This window comes from Periophthalmus magnuspinnatus, chromosome 9, assembly GCF_009829125.3.
Source record: "Periophthalmus magnuspinnatus isolate fPerMag1 chromosome 9, fPerMag1.2.pri, whole genome shotgun sequence".
Lineage (NCBI taxonomy): Eukaryota > Metazoa > Chordata > Actinopteri > Gobiiformes > Gobiidae > Periophthalmus > Periophthalmus magnuspinnatus.
In genome coordinates this window covers 16733793-16752919 of record NC_047134.1, presented here as the reverse complement: position 1 = coordinate 16752919, position 19127 = coordinate 16733793, and the positions used below count along the sequence as shown (strand labels likewise).

Sequence of the window (19127 nt, the reverse complement as noted above, 5' to 3'; positions counted from 1 at the left end):
TAGTAGTAGTACTAGTACTAGTACTAGTAGAAATTCTAGTACTACTACCACTAGTAGTACTAGTACTACTAGTAGTACAAGTACTAATACTCCTACTACCACTACTACGGGTAGGAAAAGTCAGGTTACCTAGACACTTAGAGCTGACTCACTTTGCAACTGTAACTGACAAAACTGTCCAAGAGATCATCACCAGTTTGAGTTCATCTACATGCTGCCTCGATGTGTTACCCACTAGATTTCTTAAGCCTGTGTTCAACAGTTTGCTATCACCACTCGCTTGGACAGTTAACATGTCACATCAATCTGGAACAATCCCAAGAGCTTTGAAAACTCTAGTTATCAATCTTCTCCCAAAGAAGAGCAGTCTTGGTGCCATAATACTGAACAATTGCTGTTTTTATGCAAAGTCCTTGAAAACGTTGTTTACCAACAGCTTATTCACTTTCTCCAAATGAACAACTCCTTTGATGTTTTCAAATCAGGTTTTAGACCACAACACTGAGACTGTTTTTATCAAGGAGACAAATTACATCCACCTAAACACTGATGCAGGCAAAGTCTCCGTCTTGATCCAGTTAGATCTGAGTGCTGCCTTTGACACTGTGGATCTTGGGATCCTCTTACAGAGACTAGAGGACTGGGTGAGCATCTCTGGTACTGCACTAAACTGGTTCAAGTCTATCTAGAAGACAGGGAGTACTTTGTTGAAATCGGAAGAAATGGCCCTAACCTGCTTGTGTGCCCCAGGAGTGAATCCTGGGACCCCTGTTGTTCAATCTCTTCATGATGCCATTAGGCCAGTTAATACGCAGCAATAATGTGTCCTACCACAACTATGCAGATGACATTCACTAGCAGCAGGTGAATATGGACCAGTGGATTCACTCCGCTACTGGATCCAACAGATCAGTGCGTGGATGCAAAATTACTTTCTCCAGCTAAACTCAGACAAGACTGATGTCACAGTCTTTGGCCCACAGAAACAGAGAAAGTGTCAGCAGTCACCTCCAGTCTCTCTCTCTAAAATCTTCAAATCAGGCTAGAAATCTGGGGGTAATAATGGACTCAGACTTGAACTTTAACAGCCACATCAAATTAATATCATTTGCGGCTTTTTACCATCTAAAAAACATTGCAAAAATCAAAGGTATACTGTCAAAACCAGACTTGGAGAGACTTGTCCATGCATTTGTCTCCAGCAGGTTAGACTACTGTAACAGCCTGCTCACTGGATTCTCCAAACGAGTGTTAAGACAGCTGCAGTAGTCCTGACTAAAACTAGGAAGTACAAGGACATACTGTAAGTCCCGTGCTCAGGTCTCTGGCTCCTGTGGCTCAGAGAATAGACTTTAAAGCAGCTCTGCTTGTGAACAAGTTTCTCCATGGTCGAGCACTAAAGTGCATCTCTGACATGTTAGTGCCATATGAATCATCTCACACTCTGAGGACTTCAGGGACCGGCCTCCTGCTGGGGCCCAGAGTCAGGACTAAACATGGGGAATCAGCGTTTCAGTTTTATGTAGCTAAAACCTGGAACAATCTTCCTGAAGATGTGAGACAGGCCTCTACTTTGACAATGTTTAAATCCAGGCTCAAAACAGTTCTGTTTAGCTGTGCATATGACTGAAAGGTTTTTATTCTTCACTCTTCTCTTTTAATGTTAATTTTATGATGGTCATTTATGATTATTTGTTTTGATTTGTTGTATTGTGATTTTTATGTCTTTCTTATTCTGTAAAGCAGTTTGAATTACTTTGTGTACGAATTGTGCTATACAAATAAACTCGCCAACATCAGTAGCATAGCAAGTGGATAGATCCTCCACTAATGCCATAGTTCTTTCACAATGACTTTGTATCGCATTTTAACATGAAACTATCACATCATTTCATGAAAGCATCACGTAAGTTTGAGATAGTATCACAAAATTACACGATACTTATTACTAATTTCATGATAGTATGTTAAAAAAATATATATAAAAAAAATCAGCAGAATCCCATTTTAAGAACTGTACTTTTTACTTTTACTTAAGAACAAATCTGGCAGCCGTACTCACTGTCTCACATCACTGCATATAGGCAGTCTTTAACAACTGAAATTACTGTATTTAAAAACAAAAAAAAATCAAGCAAATGTTGTAAAAGAAAGTTGAATCAGAAAGTAGTGAAGTAATAGTGGCAAAAATAAAAGTTACACAATTCTTCATTAAAACATAGATAACAGATGACGATTATTATTCTAATGCGTGTAATTTCAGGTCTGAAAGGAATGGATAAGATAATGGTAATAATGTCACTCACAAGACATGAATGGCAATAAGCTTTTTATTTAAACATTAAGGCAGTGTCTTTTGTTTTCATTTTTACACTGCTATCCACAAAGCTTGCTGGTGGGCATGTAGAATTTAACCATGTGAACATTTTTTCTGTAATACCAACCTTAAAGCAAGCCACATAAATATTTACATCTCTTCAGTTTTATATACAATCCTTGCTATTATACAGTGGGTTTTATTTTTTTAAAAAATCTGTATGCACAAAATGGTTGAACATGGTTGTACTGTTTTGTCAATCCCCCCATTCACCCACCTATTCACCGCTGGACAGTGTAGGGAACAATCTACTGTAGACTTAGTCAATTCATTTTTATGGAAACAAACAAAAACATGTTAATTCAAACAAACTATGAAAAATGATGTGTGTTTTTTTTTTTTCAATATACCTTTAAAAACAAAAGTCAATCTCTTGTTTGAGGGAATATGGATATGGCTTTGTTTTTGTTTTTTTTTCAGTTTGCTGTCACATTCTTAACATTTGTGGATACACATAGCATACCAAAGCAGGCTTATATATACAAAACCTGCCTATATTTTTACCAACAAATAAACAAAATCTCCATCAGTCCAGCCAAAAACATAAGAGCTGAGATGTGGCATGCTTAACCACCACTGTCCGCAGGTAGCACAAAGGAGGGAGAGGAGGTAGTCCTATAACAGTCATGTGTTGTGAATCTCCACTGTGACAAACTCAGCAAATTAAAAAAAAAATACTGGGAGTAAAAACAACTTGATTCATGTGTGGTTACAGAAGACTGCCGGAAAGCTTTTAAGAGCTTCCCCCTTCATTTCTTTGAACCAAGTGTGTCAAGTGGAGAGATCTTAACAGTTGTAATAATGGTCCTGTGATATTAGGCATCACCTTCAAATAAAAACTAGGGCTGTGAAGATTTGAGAAAAAAGAAAACACAAAAAAATAAAGATTTGTTGGAGTTTGCAATATCCCTGTAACCCCGTGTATCTGGGTTGAACCAAAGAGTTTGTGCGTCACTCTGTAATTTCAGTACTGTTTATGTAAAATAAATGGCACTTAAAACTATAACTGTACAAAGTGAAAGAGGAATTGTGTTCAGTTTCACCACCGCCAGACAATGACTGTCACATCTGAAGCAAAGTAAAAGTCATGCTGCATCAGTCCAGGGTCAGGAAAAAGATGGCTTCTTTGTCACATCTTTAAATCACACAAAATCCATGTGATGCGTCTGAGAGGTTTGTCTCTGAGCAGCTTTAGGGTTGGGATGCACTTGCTCCGAGCAGCGTACTCATTGGTCAACAGTGTGATTGTCGCTTTGAGTGTGGGGGCACTCAAGGTTTCAGTGGCAACATCAAAAACTGTTGTGTAAGGAAAGTTCCAGAAAGAACTGTCTACGCTGTTGTTGAATCCATTTTTCATCCGCCTTGGAAATATGATTAATAAAGAAACACCGAGGAGACTTACAGCTAAGTGCTTAACATCCAAAACAAACACAGAAATGGTTATTATAAAAACAGTGAGAAAGTGTCACTTGTGTCGGTGCCATTATCTCTGCACATTTAGAGGCCTGAAGTCAACAGGCCTATTCTCTGGGACCTCTCAGATATATGACATCAGCAATAACAGTATGTTACCCTGTAAACCTATGATATGACCCTCCCACAAACCTGTACCCCAGACCCTGCAAAAACAAGATACATCACTGCAGATATCAGACGACAAATGACACAATCAAATGTCCACCATCAAAATGTACTGAGGTTCAGCTCAATGTCTACAGACTCAACTGAAGAAAAGGAGAACACAAATAAGCAAAGCCACTTTGGCCCTCCTACATCTCTGACACTTGTGTAGTGGTAGCAATTCATCATGCGCCTCTGGCCAAACCAACACCCTACCCACAGAGTCCAGCAGCCAGCAACCAGAGGAGCAGCTCAGTGAATCTGTCGAGGTAAGGCCCGAGAAGCAGTTTAAACAGTGATGCGTCCTTGAGACCTGTGGTGGAGTGGGAGCAGGAGGTGAAAGCGCAAAACACGAGGAGCTCCAGTTCTGCCCCTGTGGTGTTTTGTGTGAGGACAAGAGGCAGGCGACTGATGACTGAATGTGGACAGTGAAGGAATGGTGTGGCACTGGTAGTGTCGACATGGTGACTGTAGTGATGTCCAGGTCACTCGCTGTCCGAAAGGGTCTCATATTGGGACATGAGCAGAGGCTTAGGCTCCTCCTCCCAGCGACCCTGTGCTCCAGGACCTGAAGCGCCCTGTCCTGGAGAGGGCGAAGGAGCAGACACTGTCCCACTGGGAAACCGCATGGTCAGAGTGTTATAGGCAAAAGGCGTAGGAGTGGAACCTGTCAAAACGAAAAAAACAAACAAAAACAAAACATAATATAATAATAATTTTTAAAAACATATATATATATATATATATATATATATATATATATATATATAACACACACACACACATACTTGGATATGATTTTTCAATGTATCTGACCAAGTTATTTAAAAATAAATAGCAGAAGGCTCAGTATTAGCCTATTTTATTATTTTCTAATGTCTGCATTGAAATGTAGGATTGGTATGTCATTTAACCTTTTGAAGCTGAAATTATTTTTCACATAAAAGTCTCTAATTCTGTGGTTGTCCTGTGTAGTCTGCTGCGCCTTTCTGCTCACTATGAGACTAATAGAAGGCTGGCAGAGTCCTGGCTTTGTCTTGCTTTGGCCCTGATTCAGCTATGGTAAAGGTCAGTGCTCCTATTTAGTTCTTGTTTGATCCTGGTTCAGTTCTCAGTTCTAGTTCAAACCAGTTTTCAAAGTAAACATGATTGACATGAGCATCACTTTGAAGACTTAAAGGCCTGTTTCTACGTGATCACTGACTCTTTTTAGTTTAAAAACTCAGAGCTTGGACTTGTCTCTGTTGTGTTCTCTGTACAGCAGGACTGTCTTCCTCATGTCCAGTGCAGACAGCTCCCTGTGTGTGTATGTGCTGAGCAAAGAGAGAGGAAGAAAAAGGCGAGTGCAGCAGCCCAGATACTGGTTTATTGACTGATACATATGACCAGTGTTAATGTGCGAAGACATAATTGATTGAGTTAAACACGTTAACGATCCCAGCCCTACATTTGTCAGATACTGATGTAACATTTTTTTTGTATTTAGTACCTGTAGATGATGGCCTTTCCTCTAGCACCCTGTTGCTGAGTGGGGTCCTCCTGTTGTAATCTCCCTCAGAGTGGACAGAGGACACAGAGGAGGGACGCTCCCCTCCGGACAAGCCCGGTCCTGGGGACTTGGTTTTGCGACCGTTGGAGCGTCCATTGCCTTTTGAGGACTTTGCTCCTCCTACCAAACAAAAAGTTAAGAAATGAAGCGTGAATAGCCTACATATTAAGGGAAGCTTGATTTTAGAAATGTTTGTCCCACCTTGCGCAAAACCATCTTCAGCACGTCCATCCACACCAGCCACTGGGCCACTGGAGCCAGGGTTGGATGGGGAGCGATCCTCAGACTGGTCGTCATATTTGCCCATCAAAGCCTTTCGGATGATGGCCTCCAGACCAATGGAGTTCCCAGGGGCTTCTGGGGTAGGGTGGCTGCGCACATTCACTGGTCCTGCAACAAGACGATACATCAAACAAGGCACAAAACAAACAGTATGAGCATAACATTCACTCCCATGTCTCGTGTGAACAGATCATCGATTACCTGCACCAGTGGATGCTGGCATATTAAAAATCTCAGTCCCCGGCTGACCAGCATCTAAGTAAAGAAATGTTGTTAATGTATAGATTTTTTTTTTTTGCATTCAGACTGAAAAATGTATATACATGCAGCATCTAGTGTGTGTTGTTAGGCAGACTTACTGAAATCATTTTCATTTCCCACAACTGTCATCTTCTTGGTCATCTCTTGTTTCTTTGACCGGACGATTGCTGAGGTGTTCTCCGTGAGTTTACTAAAGAAAGCTGGTGGTTGAGAGGCATTGGGTGGGGACCGGGAGCCAATACTATAAAACAGGACAACAGTTTTATAGGATTGGCTTGAAAATTTTCTTTAAAATTGTATTTGTTTCTTTATAAACATAGACAATGTAAAGAAACATTTTAACAACAATGTTTGTACTTATATTAATATCAGTGCTCCAGTGCTCCATCCTTACCCTTGTTCCGCCTGCTCATTGGGGTAGGCAGCGCTTCCCTGGGCATCAGGATCTGAGTTGACTCCAGCTGGAGAAACGGGCTCAATGCCATCATTTGAAACACTGACAGGGGACGACTTGGGTTGAGATGGGGACCTGTGAGAAAATGACAGGTCAAACCTTTACCCACAAATACACAATTGTGTTTGAATTTTCATGTCAATTGTGATTTGTACCTGTCTCGGTTTCTCTCTCCTCCAAGGCTGTCTGAGTACCGCCCTCCCGGGACAGTGTCCTGTTGGGTTGCAGGGGGTTGTGAGGCACTGGGTGGACGGGTTAGATCCAAGACCGGAGAACCATGGTAGCTCTGCTGCTGCTGGCTCTGCCTTGTGTAGTCTTTAGTTATTACCTCCTGTTTAAAAAGTACCATCTCTTCAGAGCTGAATATAATAAACTTCATGTATATGTTGTAAATTCAGTGGTTGGGGATTGCTTACACTGATGTGCTGGGCCAGAGTCACAACTCTCTGACTGCCTTTTACACAGGGAGATGGAGGCTGTTGGCCTGGAGACATCCTCTCCACTGATGGAGGACGGTACATATTGTGAGGATCCATTTTCTGACCTGTTGTAATCAAAACAGATTTACATTCATTCATCTTGAATAGACCTATTTGCCAGTTACTCATATTGAGAGAATAAGTGTGCTATGAGTTCCTACACCTTGTACAATATACTTCAAACAATGGAAGATAGCTTTATTTCGTCCTCTGATGTCAACGTATCAGTGGGAAGGATCCATTAATGTATTTATTTTTTTGTTTACTACACAACATCTATTTTGTTCCTCACTGGACGATTCAAGCTGAATAACAGTGAAACACATTGGGACTCCCAGCACACTGGGTGTTAGGCAGCATGGGACCTATTGTAGTTATTAGTTATTAGAATTTTCCCCATTGGTCACCTGCTGTTATAGGTGTCTTATTATTATTATTTTTTACAAGGAATTTATGTCCCTTATTCCCCAGCAATATACTACATTTTACAGTTATTGTCCAGTCCAATAGAGATGACTTTAACATGACATGCATTGTTTTCCTAAAAAAACAAATAAAAGTACAGCACATTACATACAAAACAAGAAGCATACCATTAAAATGACTTAAAATAGACAGTTTTTGTTTGATTTACAGACATGTGTGGAGAATTTTGTGTAAGAATCAGCAGTGAGCTATAAAAAAGAACATGCAGAGATCTGGGGGGCAGAAGTTGCAGTACCCCCCTCCCCTGCGGGCCGCTTCACCACCTTTCCCTGGTGCTCTGGGACCCAGGGAGTCAGTTTGGTGGCTGGTAACACATTGGAATGGTAAAGCTATTGCTTATTGTTGTCCATAGTCTTTGTGAATTTTTTTTTAAACAACAAACGACAACAGTATATTCACTGCATAGAAAACTGTTCAGAACCACAGTTTAACAGGGGTTAAAAATTCCTCCCGCAGTCACATGCCGTTCAAACTAGAAGTCTAAATAAAATATACTGGTAATGCCCACTTGTATATGGTAAAATGTTCAGATTCAAACAGCCGAATGTGAGGGAGGAGGGGTCCCACAATTTAAGTAACATCTAAAAAAAAAGAAAATAAGCAGCATAGGAATATTTGATGTGCCACCAGTTTTACCAACTTAAATGATGCCTTAAAGGACACCTAGGATTGTTTTAAAATGTCTTGAATAAAATTGTGCTATAGTTAATTAAAAGTGTATATTTTCTGAATAAAATTAAAATTTTCAGTGCAAACCCTCGGTGGACTTTAAGAAAAAATATAATAAATTGAGGGAAAAAGCAAAAAAGATTAGCACAGAAAGAAAAATGTAAATGAATTGGGCTGATTTGAAAATGCCAACCACCACAACGTGCAATAGGCCACAGACTGACGGGGGAAGGGCTGGTGATGAGGGAACCCTGGGATCCAGAGCATCTTACCATCACTGGCACTGCTGGCAACAAGCGAACTCGTCTCTGGCATCCCCGTTTCACATGAAATTTGACGCATAATAATTGCGTTTATGAAGTTGGCCGCAGTCATGGTGGTCTTACCGAGTGCTCGGAGCTCTTGTTCCTGAATGGACATCGGTTTGTTTTGAGTCTTTTCCCTACTTGGAGTACCACTGTCTCCACGACCCGGAGGGTTCTCCACCTGGGGAGGCAGTGGGAGTCGGCCCGACGCAGAGGAATACGAAACAGGGTACATTCCTGCTGGGCTATGGCTCGACAACTTGGACTCAGATTTACTTGAGGGTCCATGCTGCTCTGGGACGTGCTTGGGAATTCCTCTGCTTTTGCTGCCATCACGGCTCTGCTCTTTGGCAGAGTCAATACCAGGTGGGAAGGCCTCAGGTGGCAATCCTGTTCTCATAAGGCCAGGGTAATTCTGGTAACGCCCTGAGCCTGGGGGCATGGATCTAGAATGGTAGAGCAAAATTTGTTAAGGGAATATGCATTTAAGAAATTAATAAAGGTTTTTGTACAAATAAAACCAACCGCAGAACAGATGAACTGGCATGTTCACTGACAGACAGACTCTTGCCCCCTGTGTTGTGTAAGACACTTGGCCGCTGCTGCACATTGTCCTGGTTTCGAGGAGATACTGGAGAGTGCTGGTGGCTGTAGGGCTGAGAGGACGCCCTGGCTCCACTACTGCTACTGCCTGCAGAGTGCTCGGTACCTGAAAATGGCCAAGAAACAGAGTTACATTGTGTGTTACTTAATGATATCCCAAGTTATTACATGTTAATTTGTGTATAAAATATGCAATAATTGTTTAAGAACAACTCAAACAAAATGTGAAGTAAATACCAGGTCGCCAAATTGGTGCATGTTCCACGACTCCATGAGAGCTCTTCTCTCGGTCTCGATCCCTTTCTCTCTCCCTCTCTCGTTCTCTCTCTCTTTCTCTGTCCCGATCCCTCTCTCTATCCCGTTCACGCTCTCTTTCACGCTCACGTTCCCTTTCACGCTCGCGTTCAGATGATGAACTTTGCATCTTGTTTATGTGGGATGAACCAACTGTCAAGATGGATGACAAAATAATGTTACATTGTATATATTTATATATAAAATACAATATATAAATAACACAAATTAATCAGTAATACCTGGTGAGATGGGAGAGGTGGTATAAGGCCTGCCTGGGAATGAGGCACTAGTCCCAGGCAGGTATGTAATGCGCTCCATAGGGGAGCCTCCTGCCCCTGCAGGTGGAGGGACCAGGACAGGCAAGTGTGAGGTCACCTGAGACAGATCAAGGATTGCTGTGGGGAGATAAAGGCAAAAGTGTAAATGTCCAAATCTAGAGTAGACTAAAGACAGCAGTTTGAAAAACTAAACACATATGTCACTATGAACAGAGCTTGCATGGAGCTTGGACTAATAAAGTGTCTCATATTGTCAGCTTCAATCTTACCACGAGGTGGTGTGGTGTAGGGTAAGGGCAGCTGGTCTCGTGGAGCAAGGCCTCTAAGGAGATCTGAGCGCTGGGCAGCCATTGCAGCCGCCGCAGGCCACTGGTGCATTTGCTGAGAGGTGATGTAGTCGTTGAACAAGGTTTGACGATTCTCCAAAGCTGCAGTGTCCGGGAAACCTCGGATGAGGTAGGGGTAAGGGTGAGGGTATGCTGGGTTTGGTGCGAGGTGGCGAGGCAAATAGTAGGCAGCTATTAAGAAAAAAATAATGAACACATACTCTTCTTTAGGACAGCATAGCATGGGTTTCAATATGGAGACTTTATAGAGGAAGCCGTGTATTAGCCTGATGTATAAAATTGTTTATTTGACTGAATTTGGCCTAACTAGGCCTTTTGCAATTGTTTGTTATAGAGATTATAGAGGGGTCCCCGGAGCTTTGTCTGGTTCACAGGGTCAGATGATCAAAAACATTATTTGTACAAATTACACAGTAAAAAGACCACGTAAATGGTACTTGTTTTTCTAAAATAAATAGTTTGACTAAAATAAATTTAAAATGGGATGCATTTCGCAGGCTGCAGTTTTCTGGGCACACTTCTTGCTGTGCAACAATAGAAACTCAATAAAGCCCTAATGTATTTCTACTGGCAGTACCTGGGTCAATGGAGATGCCACGGGGAAGTGTCGCTGGATCGAAAGGTAGAGGGATTTGGCGGTACACCTCAGCAGCTCCAAGCCCCTGAAGTAGACGCTCGTAGGTCTGCTGGTCTGGGACGCCTGGGAGAGGAGACTTTGTAGCACTCATCTCTCTGGGAGTGGGTGTGGCCTTCCTCTCCTGAGAAGGATTCTTACTTGAACCTAGAGTAAGAAATAAGCATTTTTATGGTTTAGATGGAAGATTTTTGATAAACATGCTTTTTTCCTTGCCAATAAACTGTAATATGTACATCTACCATCATGCTGCCTCTGTCCTTGCTCTCTAGAGAGTGGTGAACCACGGTGTGAGGGCCCAGGATAGGAGCTCCTTAAAGAGCCTTTCTCGTCATAGCCAACAGGACTGTGGTGGGCCTTGCCTTGCTCCGCCCCCAGAGTGAGTGGTGAGGATCGGGCCATTGGACTGGCTGTGCTAACCACAGCGCTGGGACGGCTTTTAGGCTCTTCATACCGAGCCCTCTCCCCACGGACATCCATGTGCGAGGGAGTATTATGATAGGAGCGTGGTGAACTAGCCATGATAGAACGAACATCATGACGCTTTCCTGAAGCAGGGGAGTCTTGCTTCATTGGAGCCACCTGAAAATAATGTGTAGATTTATGTAAAATTCAGATGTGAAATATTCAATATTATTAATTGAGTTAAAATAAAACAAAATGGATACCTGAGATATAATGCCTTCCTTGGGAATAAGATGGATGGAGCGCCCGGGTTCTTTCACAGTGGGCACCATTGGGTCCCTGCCCTTCAGCGGATCTGACAGGGATCCAGGAGCACGAGGCGGGGAACCCTCCCGCTTCATCTGTTTAGCCTCTCTCCTCAGGTAACCATCCTGAGGGTCCAGATGGCGAGGTATGCCTGAAAACAAAAGTACATTTATTTCTCATTGCATGAGTCAACAATTAAATCTTTGAACAACATTAATCTGGCTTCATAACATGGTGTAAAATAAATTATCTTGGATGTCAATTGTCACTTACCTTGAGAAATGGACCCCCGGTTATGATGAGCATCCTTATAAGGTGTGTGGTGTACACCATCTCGGTCATGGGGCAGAGCTCGACCAATCAGGCCTAGAACAGAGATGAGGTACAGTACAATGACATGTGAGGCTATGGTGAGCACAGGCAAGTGGTGATGCAGCATTAGGCAACATTGTCTCTTACCCTCACAGTTGGCAGCAGACAGCGAGTCCCTCATAGGCAGCCCTCTGCTAATGCCTCCCTCCATGACATCATAGGGGCGCTTGAGCCCCGGGCCTTCAGCTGCACCTCTGCTCTCATCTTTAGGCAGCTGAGAAGGTGGGCCTGCAAATGACAATGGATAATAGTTGCAATTGATGTTGAACATTTTTAATTATTTATAGAAAGCTCTGCAGAGAAAGAGTATTTTCTAATTGACAACAAATATTTATGAAATGACAAAATATACAAAAGTTATGCAAATTGAATATTCCGTACCAATAAAAAACTCATGACAGCCTGAGACATTTTACAATTTTCCCATTAGTTTTAAAATCTGCATAATTGAAACCTTCCAAAGCAGATGCACTCACGGTCATAAGTGAGAATGTGCCCGCTGAGACCCTCGTACAGCACATGACCTTTGGACAGTGCCTCATCCCGCTCTCTCTCCACCCGGTTGGCACTATCCTCTGTGATCAGACGAGTGATGGTTCCTTTATACAGCACATCAGCTGGTGTGCCCTATGACAAAGAGACAGGGTCAAAGCCTTTAACAAGAATAGTATCAATCTTATTGTACCATTATTGCATAATGATATACTTACCCCTACACTTACAGTAATAAAAACTATGCAAATTCTGGTTATGGTTTTTTAAGATATGGGTGGGAAAAGATGGGAACAGAACTGGTAGTGCAAAAATACTTGAAAGTAAATATCAATAGAGTTCAGCATCTAGTGCTCAAGGTTTTAATATGTCATATTTTTTATGGGTACAATAATAAGCATCACCCAGAAGTACAGTTTGCAACCAATATAATTCTACGCCAAATACAAAGTGCAGCAAATGTGTACAAAGCCTGATTTATCTGGTACCAGATGGATGTGTTATTGCAGTAGGCATATCATCAGTGAGTAGGCTTAGTGCACCAAGAGTAAAGGGATAAAAAAGGAGGAACAGATGTGGTACAGTGTGTACCTGTTGCCATAGTGACGGGGATCGATATGAGCTGCGGTTATGTCAGAAAGAAGTAGGACACCACTGCTCTGACATAACTGGGACTTTGAAGAATTCACAGCGACACAACATTTTCTATAATGTTTGTAATGTATCATACAGTAAAGCTGTAAGGTCAAGTAAGGTATACTGCATCATCAGGGAAATGCATAAAATGAATATAACATCGAGTAAATCATCCCAGGCTTCCTGGTACACTTAATACAAAACCTTTTAACCCAATAAATTTTCACCCAAAATAGGAAAAGCTATTTTTCTATTCTATTACACTGTATAATGCAGCACATATAGTCACAAGTTTATTACAACGTTAGTGTGGTGGAAAAACAGGGTGTTCGGTACAGCGTCTACATCACAGTCTTCAAATTGTAATAAAATTTAAATAGTAAACAGTCAAAAAGTCAGTAGTAAAATAAGTAATAAGACAGAACTTTAAAAACACACCTTAGTGATGGACCCGCCTCTATAGGAAATTGGTTCTGGATGCATTCTGGTCCCAGGGATGCCCTTGGTAATACTACCGCCCTGCACAGCTGCATGGGAAGCTAAAAACATGCAATAAAATTACATCATTGATCTGGCATACATTTTTATAATAATAAAAGTGGGGTTTTAGTTTTAGTTAAGCTCACATAAATTTACATACACTACATTCACGTACATCACATACACATAGCCCAAAGTCTAAATACAAGGATTTGCAAGCATCAAGTCCCTCACCTCTTGCACCATCATGGGGCACTCCCTGGGATGGTTCAGCTTGGGACGAGGTGCTACGTGGGGACAGCTGCTCCTGCTTCACAACCGGATAAGCTCCTGAGGTAAGAGCAAGGCAGGAATTAATTTGAAGCTAAGTGATCATTGTGTATTTGAAAAATACCAAAATGGTTAAAACATAATAAAAACATTTTAAAAAAACTTCACTCACCAGTTTTCCTTGGATCAACCCAAGACATCTGCGAAGAAGTTGCTTTACTGTGGTCCAAATTGTGAGCCGGACTGTGGAGTTGTACTGGTGTGCCCTGAGTAAATCAAGATGAAAGTCATATAAAGAAGATAATTTGTTTGTTTTGTATGCATTAACTAGAGTGTCCGTTTACTCACCTCAGTTATTGAACCTCCTGGCTTGCTGGATGAAATAAGAGGTGGCGGCTCTGGCATTGACATAGGTCTTACTGTTGCTAACCTGCTGCTTTCTTGGGGCAGACCAAGTGCAGCGTGGCCGGACTGTTGAAATGCTGAAAGAAAAGAGATGCCCAAAGTCAGATGGTCTTTCCAGTAATCAAAATCTGTGTCTGTCTGGCAAAAACACAGAAACATGCTCACAGTTGTAGTGGAGCAGGTGCTGGTCATGGCCGATCTTGGACATGTCACGAGGAGACACTGGGTATGGGGACATTACAGGACGACCTAAAGAGGACGTCCTGAGGTCATCGGGGCCAAGTGCCTGTTTCTTAGCTTCACTGTGAGGGGAATAAGGTCTGGACTTCTCTGCAACAAAGAAAAAAAACCCAAACAAACAAAATCAGGTCAAAGGAGTACTTGACTACTTCTGCTATGTGTTCTGTTCAGATTCTGGCAACATCCCTGTTACACAGAAAACAAATTAAAACATTAACATATGAACTTGCATGCATAGAAATTAATTTCTATGGAGAAAATCCCAGACAAATTAGAACAGAAATCAAATAATCTCTCAGAATAGTTGCTGACAAAATGAAAAAGCAGAAAACATACAAAAGCAGACCACAAATTCTCTACAGAAATAAATAGCTTACATGGACTAAGCTCAAAGTCTTAAAAGTGCTTTTACGTATTGACATTCCAATGGCTCAAAGTGAACTATTTTCCCTTCTGGGTCAATAGCAATACCAGATCATTCATCAGCCCGCCTCTCCAGGAGTGTCCCAGAAACACCTGAATACTCAACACTAAGCACCTATTCAAGGTTAAAGTAAAGTGGATCATAAGGTACTAAATATATCCTTTTTACACTAAAAAAACATGATGGTCAATTTTCAAATTTCCATGCTGCTTTACACTTCTCACCCCCTGCAATGTTACTAACCTGAGATCTCCCCTAATGATGCAATGACAGATAACATTAAACACTAGTCAATGTAAATAATTATGACGATTTCAGCCATTTCATGTTATGGCAGAATACACAACATTAACACCATGGTGCCATCCACAGAACTACCACCATATTGAAATGTGAAAGGAAGATGTTGATTATTGTTTAGTCTCTGAACAAATCCCATCAACAATGTAATATTTTAGCTGACATGAGTAACGGTTTGAAACAATTTACAGCAGTTAAAAATGACAAATTTATTATTAAACCTGTCTTTTGTTAAACAGTAAAACAAACGTTGACTATTAAAGGAGATTAGTTACATTTACAAACAGTCTTAAGCCTTTTCTACTATATAATCCTATCCCGGCCATGGTGCATTGATCTGAAATAAACTCAGCAAAGTCTGACAAGGAATGGGGAGGGTGGAGGGGGAGTATTCCTACCATCCTTGTCGCAACTGGAGGGGCTGCGTGGGCGAACACGAGGACTGCTGTCGTGCTCGGCCTGTGGGGGGTACGGCTGCCCTTTGCCTGGGGTGCTCAGGGCCTGCTGCTGGGCTTTGACCTCCTGAGAAGACTCCCCGTGAGCTCTGGTGATCTGTCGCTGGAACAGTTCATACGCGTGGGGAGGGAGGGCTGACTTTCCAGCACCACTGCGTTGATTACCTTGTACTGAAGCCTCTGGCATCTACAGACAGGACCAAAGACAAGAGTATTGTATACAGTGTAGACAGAGCCACAAGCACAGCCCTGTCCAGCATTTGACATATGGTTAGCCGCAAGCAGTGTCTGATCACAGTGATAGCCAAAACAGCTCCTGTTTCTAAGTAATCATCCTTACAGCGTGCCATCTCACTTTACTTTACCATAAAGAAAATTAAGGTTATCCTACTCCATATGAAGGCAAACAATCTGACTGATTATATACCATCAGTATCCGATTTACAAAGAATTATTAGAAAAATCAAACTCGGGTGTAAAGACTTACAATGGGTGGGATAGCTGCGGCTCTCTGTTTCAGCTGCTTCAAGTCCATTGGTTTCTGTAGTGGTGACGATATGACCCCATCATGAGAATAGTTGAGTAAGCTTGGTCTTGGTGATGTTATTCTGTAAAGATGGAAAAAAGTTTAGCATACAAATCTAAATTTATAATTAGGATAAGACTAAGAAATAAAAATATTCTTCACTACATATGACATAGTCAGTTTTTAATTTTTTCACAAGGTATTTTTCAAGCAATAAAAGCACCTTTTATTGCATAAATGCATAGACACATTTAAAGCAATACAATGGAATATTTCAGACAAAGTAATAACATCTCCACAGAGAGAAGCAGGTGATGAAAACTCCAACAAAAAGTTGAACAGTGCATCTTCAATATAAAATAACAGTAGAAAAAAGAATTCATCAGTATTATATCTTTCAGTATTAGTTATTATAAACACGCTGCTGTTAATGTACTATTAAACTCAATATATTTAAAACAAAACAAAAAATAATTACAAGCGACCGAATGCCAAAATGCCAAATAAAGTAATGATTTAAGGCCACAATAATAATAATAAATACATATGGGGATGAGGTGTAAACAGCCCCAGAGGGTGGAAAGAGTGCTACATGGCTCACACATCTGTCACAAAAACAGTATCACAGCTACTCTCAGATACACACTCACTGCCTTTGTTTGCTTTGGCAGAGAGGGCAGCTTTCCCTCAGCTCTGCCAGTACACGCAGTCTGCTGTCATGGAAAAAATTGAACAAATACCATGCAAACAAGACTAATCGCTTCTTCCACACACTTAAACACCCATTTGTGTGCCCTCATTTAACAGACACATGCAGCCTGAGCATGTAAAAAAGATAGACAACATCATATCATATCAAACAAATACAATTTCAGTTTGAAAAGCATTGCGTAGAGTACAAATGTCTTGGCAAATAGTGCTTCACTGCTATAGTCTGTAGCTAGGCAACAAAAACACTTTAAAATCCTCCTTCAGCTGTGGTAGACCTGGCAAATATTACAGAAAAAGCCATTTCAAAATCATAGGACCTTTGACACAGTAACAATCATCTAGTTTATAAATGTGGTGAACAATAAGTAGACAAATTCATTTACAGCTCCGCTTTATGTGATCCTGGGGTTTAACAAGTGATCAACTTCAGTTATTACTTCTCAGTTCAAAAGCAGGTTTAAGACAAAGGTAAAAATACAACAGAACTAATAGTTTGTCCTCTCTTCTTGCCTTGGTGCATTTAAACATAGAATAGAAAACTCACTGTGTATTATAAAAATAGTCTTGCTTTATACACTCCTTTTGAAAATACAAAATAGGTAAGATGTTTGTGTTTACTAGGGAAAGAAAAGGGGGTTAAACGTGGCATACTTCCGCAGATACAAGAAGAAAACTGCCCCATATACCCAACTCTGCTATATACAGAGAGAGAATGTAGTAATGCTGTAAAATGTTGCATTAAAATAGAGGGAAGATTCATTTTGTTCTTCTGAGGCATGCTCAGGGCAAGATCAATATCAATCTTGTGATCCATCAAGATATGTATAGAATTGTGAGAATGGTGAGGAAACCATCATTGCCTCCCATGCGTTTACCTTCACAAAAATTGCTGGGCACTTCTCACAAAGGTAAACCAAAAGAACAACCCAAACAATTTTTGGGGAAATATGGCCAATTTAGTCAAAATCTGCAATTTTACTACCTGACTTACAAACCTTGCAAGCAAACAAATATCTAGGAAACAAAACGTTGGAGGGCGAGAAAGAAAAGAAAATCAACTATTCTTTAGATTATCGTATTGTTTAATGACCTTACCTGGACTTATCATTGTTGTCAGTCTCCTCAACTTCATCAGCACTGCATGTGGCACTAGAGTCACTGTCTCCATGAGAGCCTGCTTTGGCGCTGTGGTCCTTCTTAGAGCTCTTTGTGGAGGGCTTGGCCTCCTCAGGCTCTGTGGTGGGGGGTTTCTTGTCCTGCGTGTCAGCACTCACTGCTGCTGGAGGCTCCTTACTGCCTTCTCCAGTCTCAGTCTTTATCTCCAATTTGACAGAGGCATCAGCATCCTCTTTAACCACAGGCTTCTCGTCCTCTGTCTGAGCGGAGTCTGACCCGGCCCCATCCTTGTCCCCAGTGTTGGCGTTGGGCTTTGACTTGCTTGCGCCCTCTTCCTTTGCCTTGCTGTCCTCTGATGAATGTGGGGAAGGCAAACTTTCAGTGTCAGAGCTATTGTTAGCTCCACCTGCAAAAAATACATTAAGATAAGCCACAAAGAAAAACACAACATAAAAACAAAGCATTTTTATATCTTCACGTCTTTAGCTATACACTTTCCCTGTTGGTTTCTGCTAAACAGTATTCTCCACAGTGCCACTCTTCCTAATCAGGTTTCACTGTACAACAAAAAGGAACACAAAACCAATTGTGATGATGGATGGCATCCCCTGGGGCTTTAACGCTCTTTGTCAAGGTAAAGACAACACACTATAGACTAGCAACAGATGTATATTCAGAACATTCAGGGTACAGCCTCAACAACGAGCAAAGAGAAGACACATGGTGTCTATGGCACTTCCAGCTCAAGGGATCAGTTATCTTGAGTTTTTAGGCATTAAGCATTTAAGTATTAAGTAAAATGTGAAAGTAATCCAGCAAATGTCATACCTTCTCCATCCTCGGGGGCCTCCTCTTCATTGCCGCTGCCCCCTGAACCCTCCATCTCCTCCTCTTCAGCTGCAAACTGGACATTGGCTTCCTCGCTCTGTGAAGTCTTGCCCCTACGGCGAGCCTTCCGCTCCTTTTCCTGAAACAGAAAAATTCAATTAAATACCAGTGAAGGCTGTCTAGTAGCAGTCAAGAATCATGTTTTAGATTACTGATCAGAGTTCTTACTGATTTCATTTTATGCTGCTGCAGAATCTCATCCAATTTCTGCCTTTTCTTGTAGTTGAAGTAGAAATTCTTGCACTGTGACACAGTTTTGGATCCCACCATCTTGGCGATGGCGGACCAATTCCTACCATATTGGAGAAGGCCTGAAATTAAAAGATGGAACAATAAATTCTACTTTCAAAAAACCCAACACAACGGTGTAACAGCACTGCTCCAAAGCACATTTAGCTTCAGCTAAATACACAAAGAAAGGTTAAATAGTAAGCACATCTTTGCCTGTGGCTGTCAGTCA

The 19127-nt window shown here is 41.4% G+C and overlaps 1 protein-coding gene across 1 annotated transcript in view; it reads right to left on the bottom strand.

The window, feature by feature from the left end:
- Positions 1-2312: 2312 nt before the first annotated feature.
- The window catches only part of ncor2 (nuclear receptor corepressor 2), a 62189-nt gene continuing 45374 nt past the window's right edge, over positions 2313-19127 (bottom strand). The window contains exons 18-46 of the mRNA XM_033972802.2: positions 18836-18978; positions 18608-18746; positions 17759-18185; positions 15914-16034; positions 15370-15613; positions 14173-14337; positions 13951-14084; positions 13775-13868; positions 13567-13662; positions 13291-13391; positions 12201-12351; positions 11812-11952; positions 11626-11718; positions 11310-11503; positions 10884-11223; positions 10585-10788; positions 9930-10178; positions 9622-9777; positions 9323-9532; positions 9008-9191; positions 8564-8928; positions 6960-7087; positions 6699-6874; positions 6484-6618; positions 6188-6330; positions 6030-6083; positions 5748-5936; positions 5487-5666; positions 2313-4664 (exon numbers count right to left, since the gene is read on the bottom strand). Of these exons, the coding sequence (XP_033828693.1) occupies positions 4483-4664; positions 5487-5666; positions 5748-5936; positions 6030-6083; positions 6188-6330; positions 6484-6618; positions 6699-6874; positions 6960-7087; positions 8564-8928; positions 9008-9191; positions 9323-9532; positions 9622-9777; positions 9930-10178; positions 10585-10788; positions 10884-11223; positions 11310-11503; positions 11626-11718; positions 11812-11952; positions 12201-12351; positions 13291-13391; positions 13567-13662; positions 13775-13868; positions 13951-14084; positions 14173-14337; positions 15370-15613; positions 15914-16034; positions 17759-18185; positions 18608-18746; positions 18836-18978 (5138 nt within the window). The 3' untranslated portion in view covers positions 2313-4482. The remainder of the gene's footprint in view (positions 4665-5486; positions 5667-5747; positions 5937-6029; positions 6084-6187; positions 6331-6483; positions 6619-6698; positions 6875-6959; positions 7088-8563; positions 8929-9007; positions 9192-9322; positions 9533-9621; positions 9778-9929; positions 10179-10584; positions 10789-10883; positions 11224-11309; positions 11504-11625; positions 11719-11811; positions 11953-12200; positions 12352-13290; positions 13392-13566; positions 13663-13774; positions 13869-13950; positions 14085-14172; positions 14338-15369; positions 15614-15913; positions 16035-17758; positions 18186-18607; positions 18747-18835; positions 18979-19127) is intronic.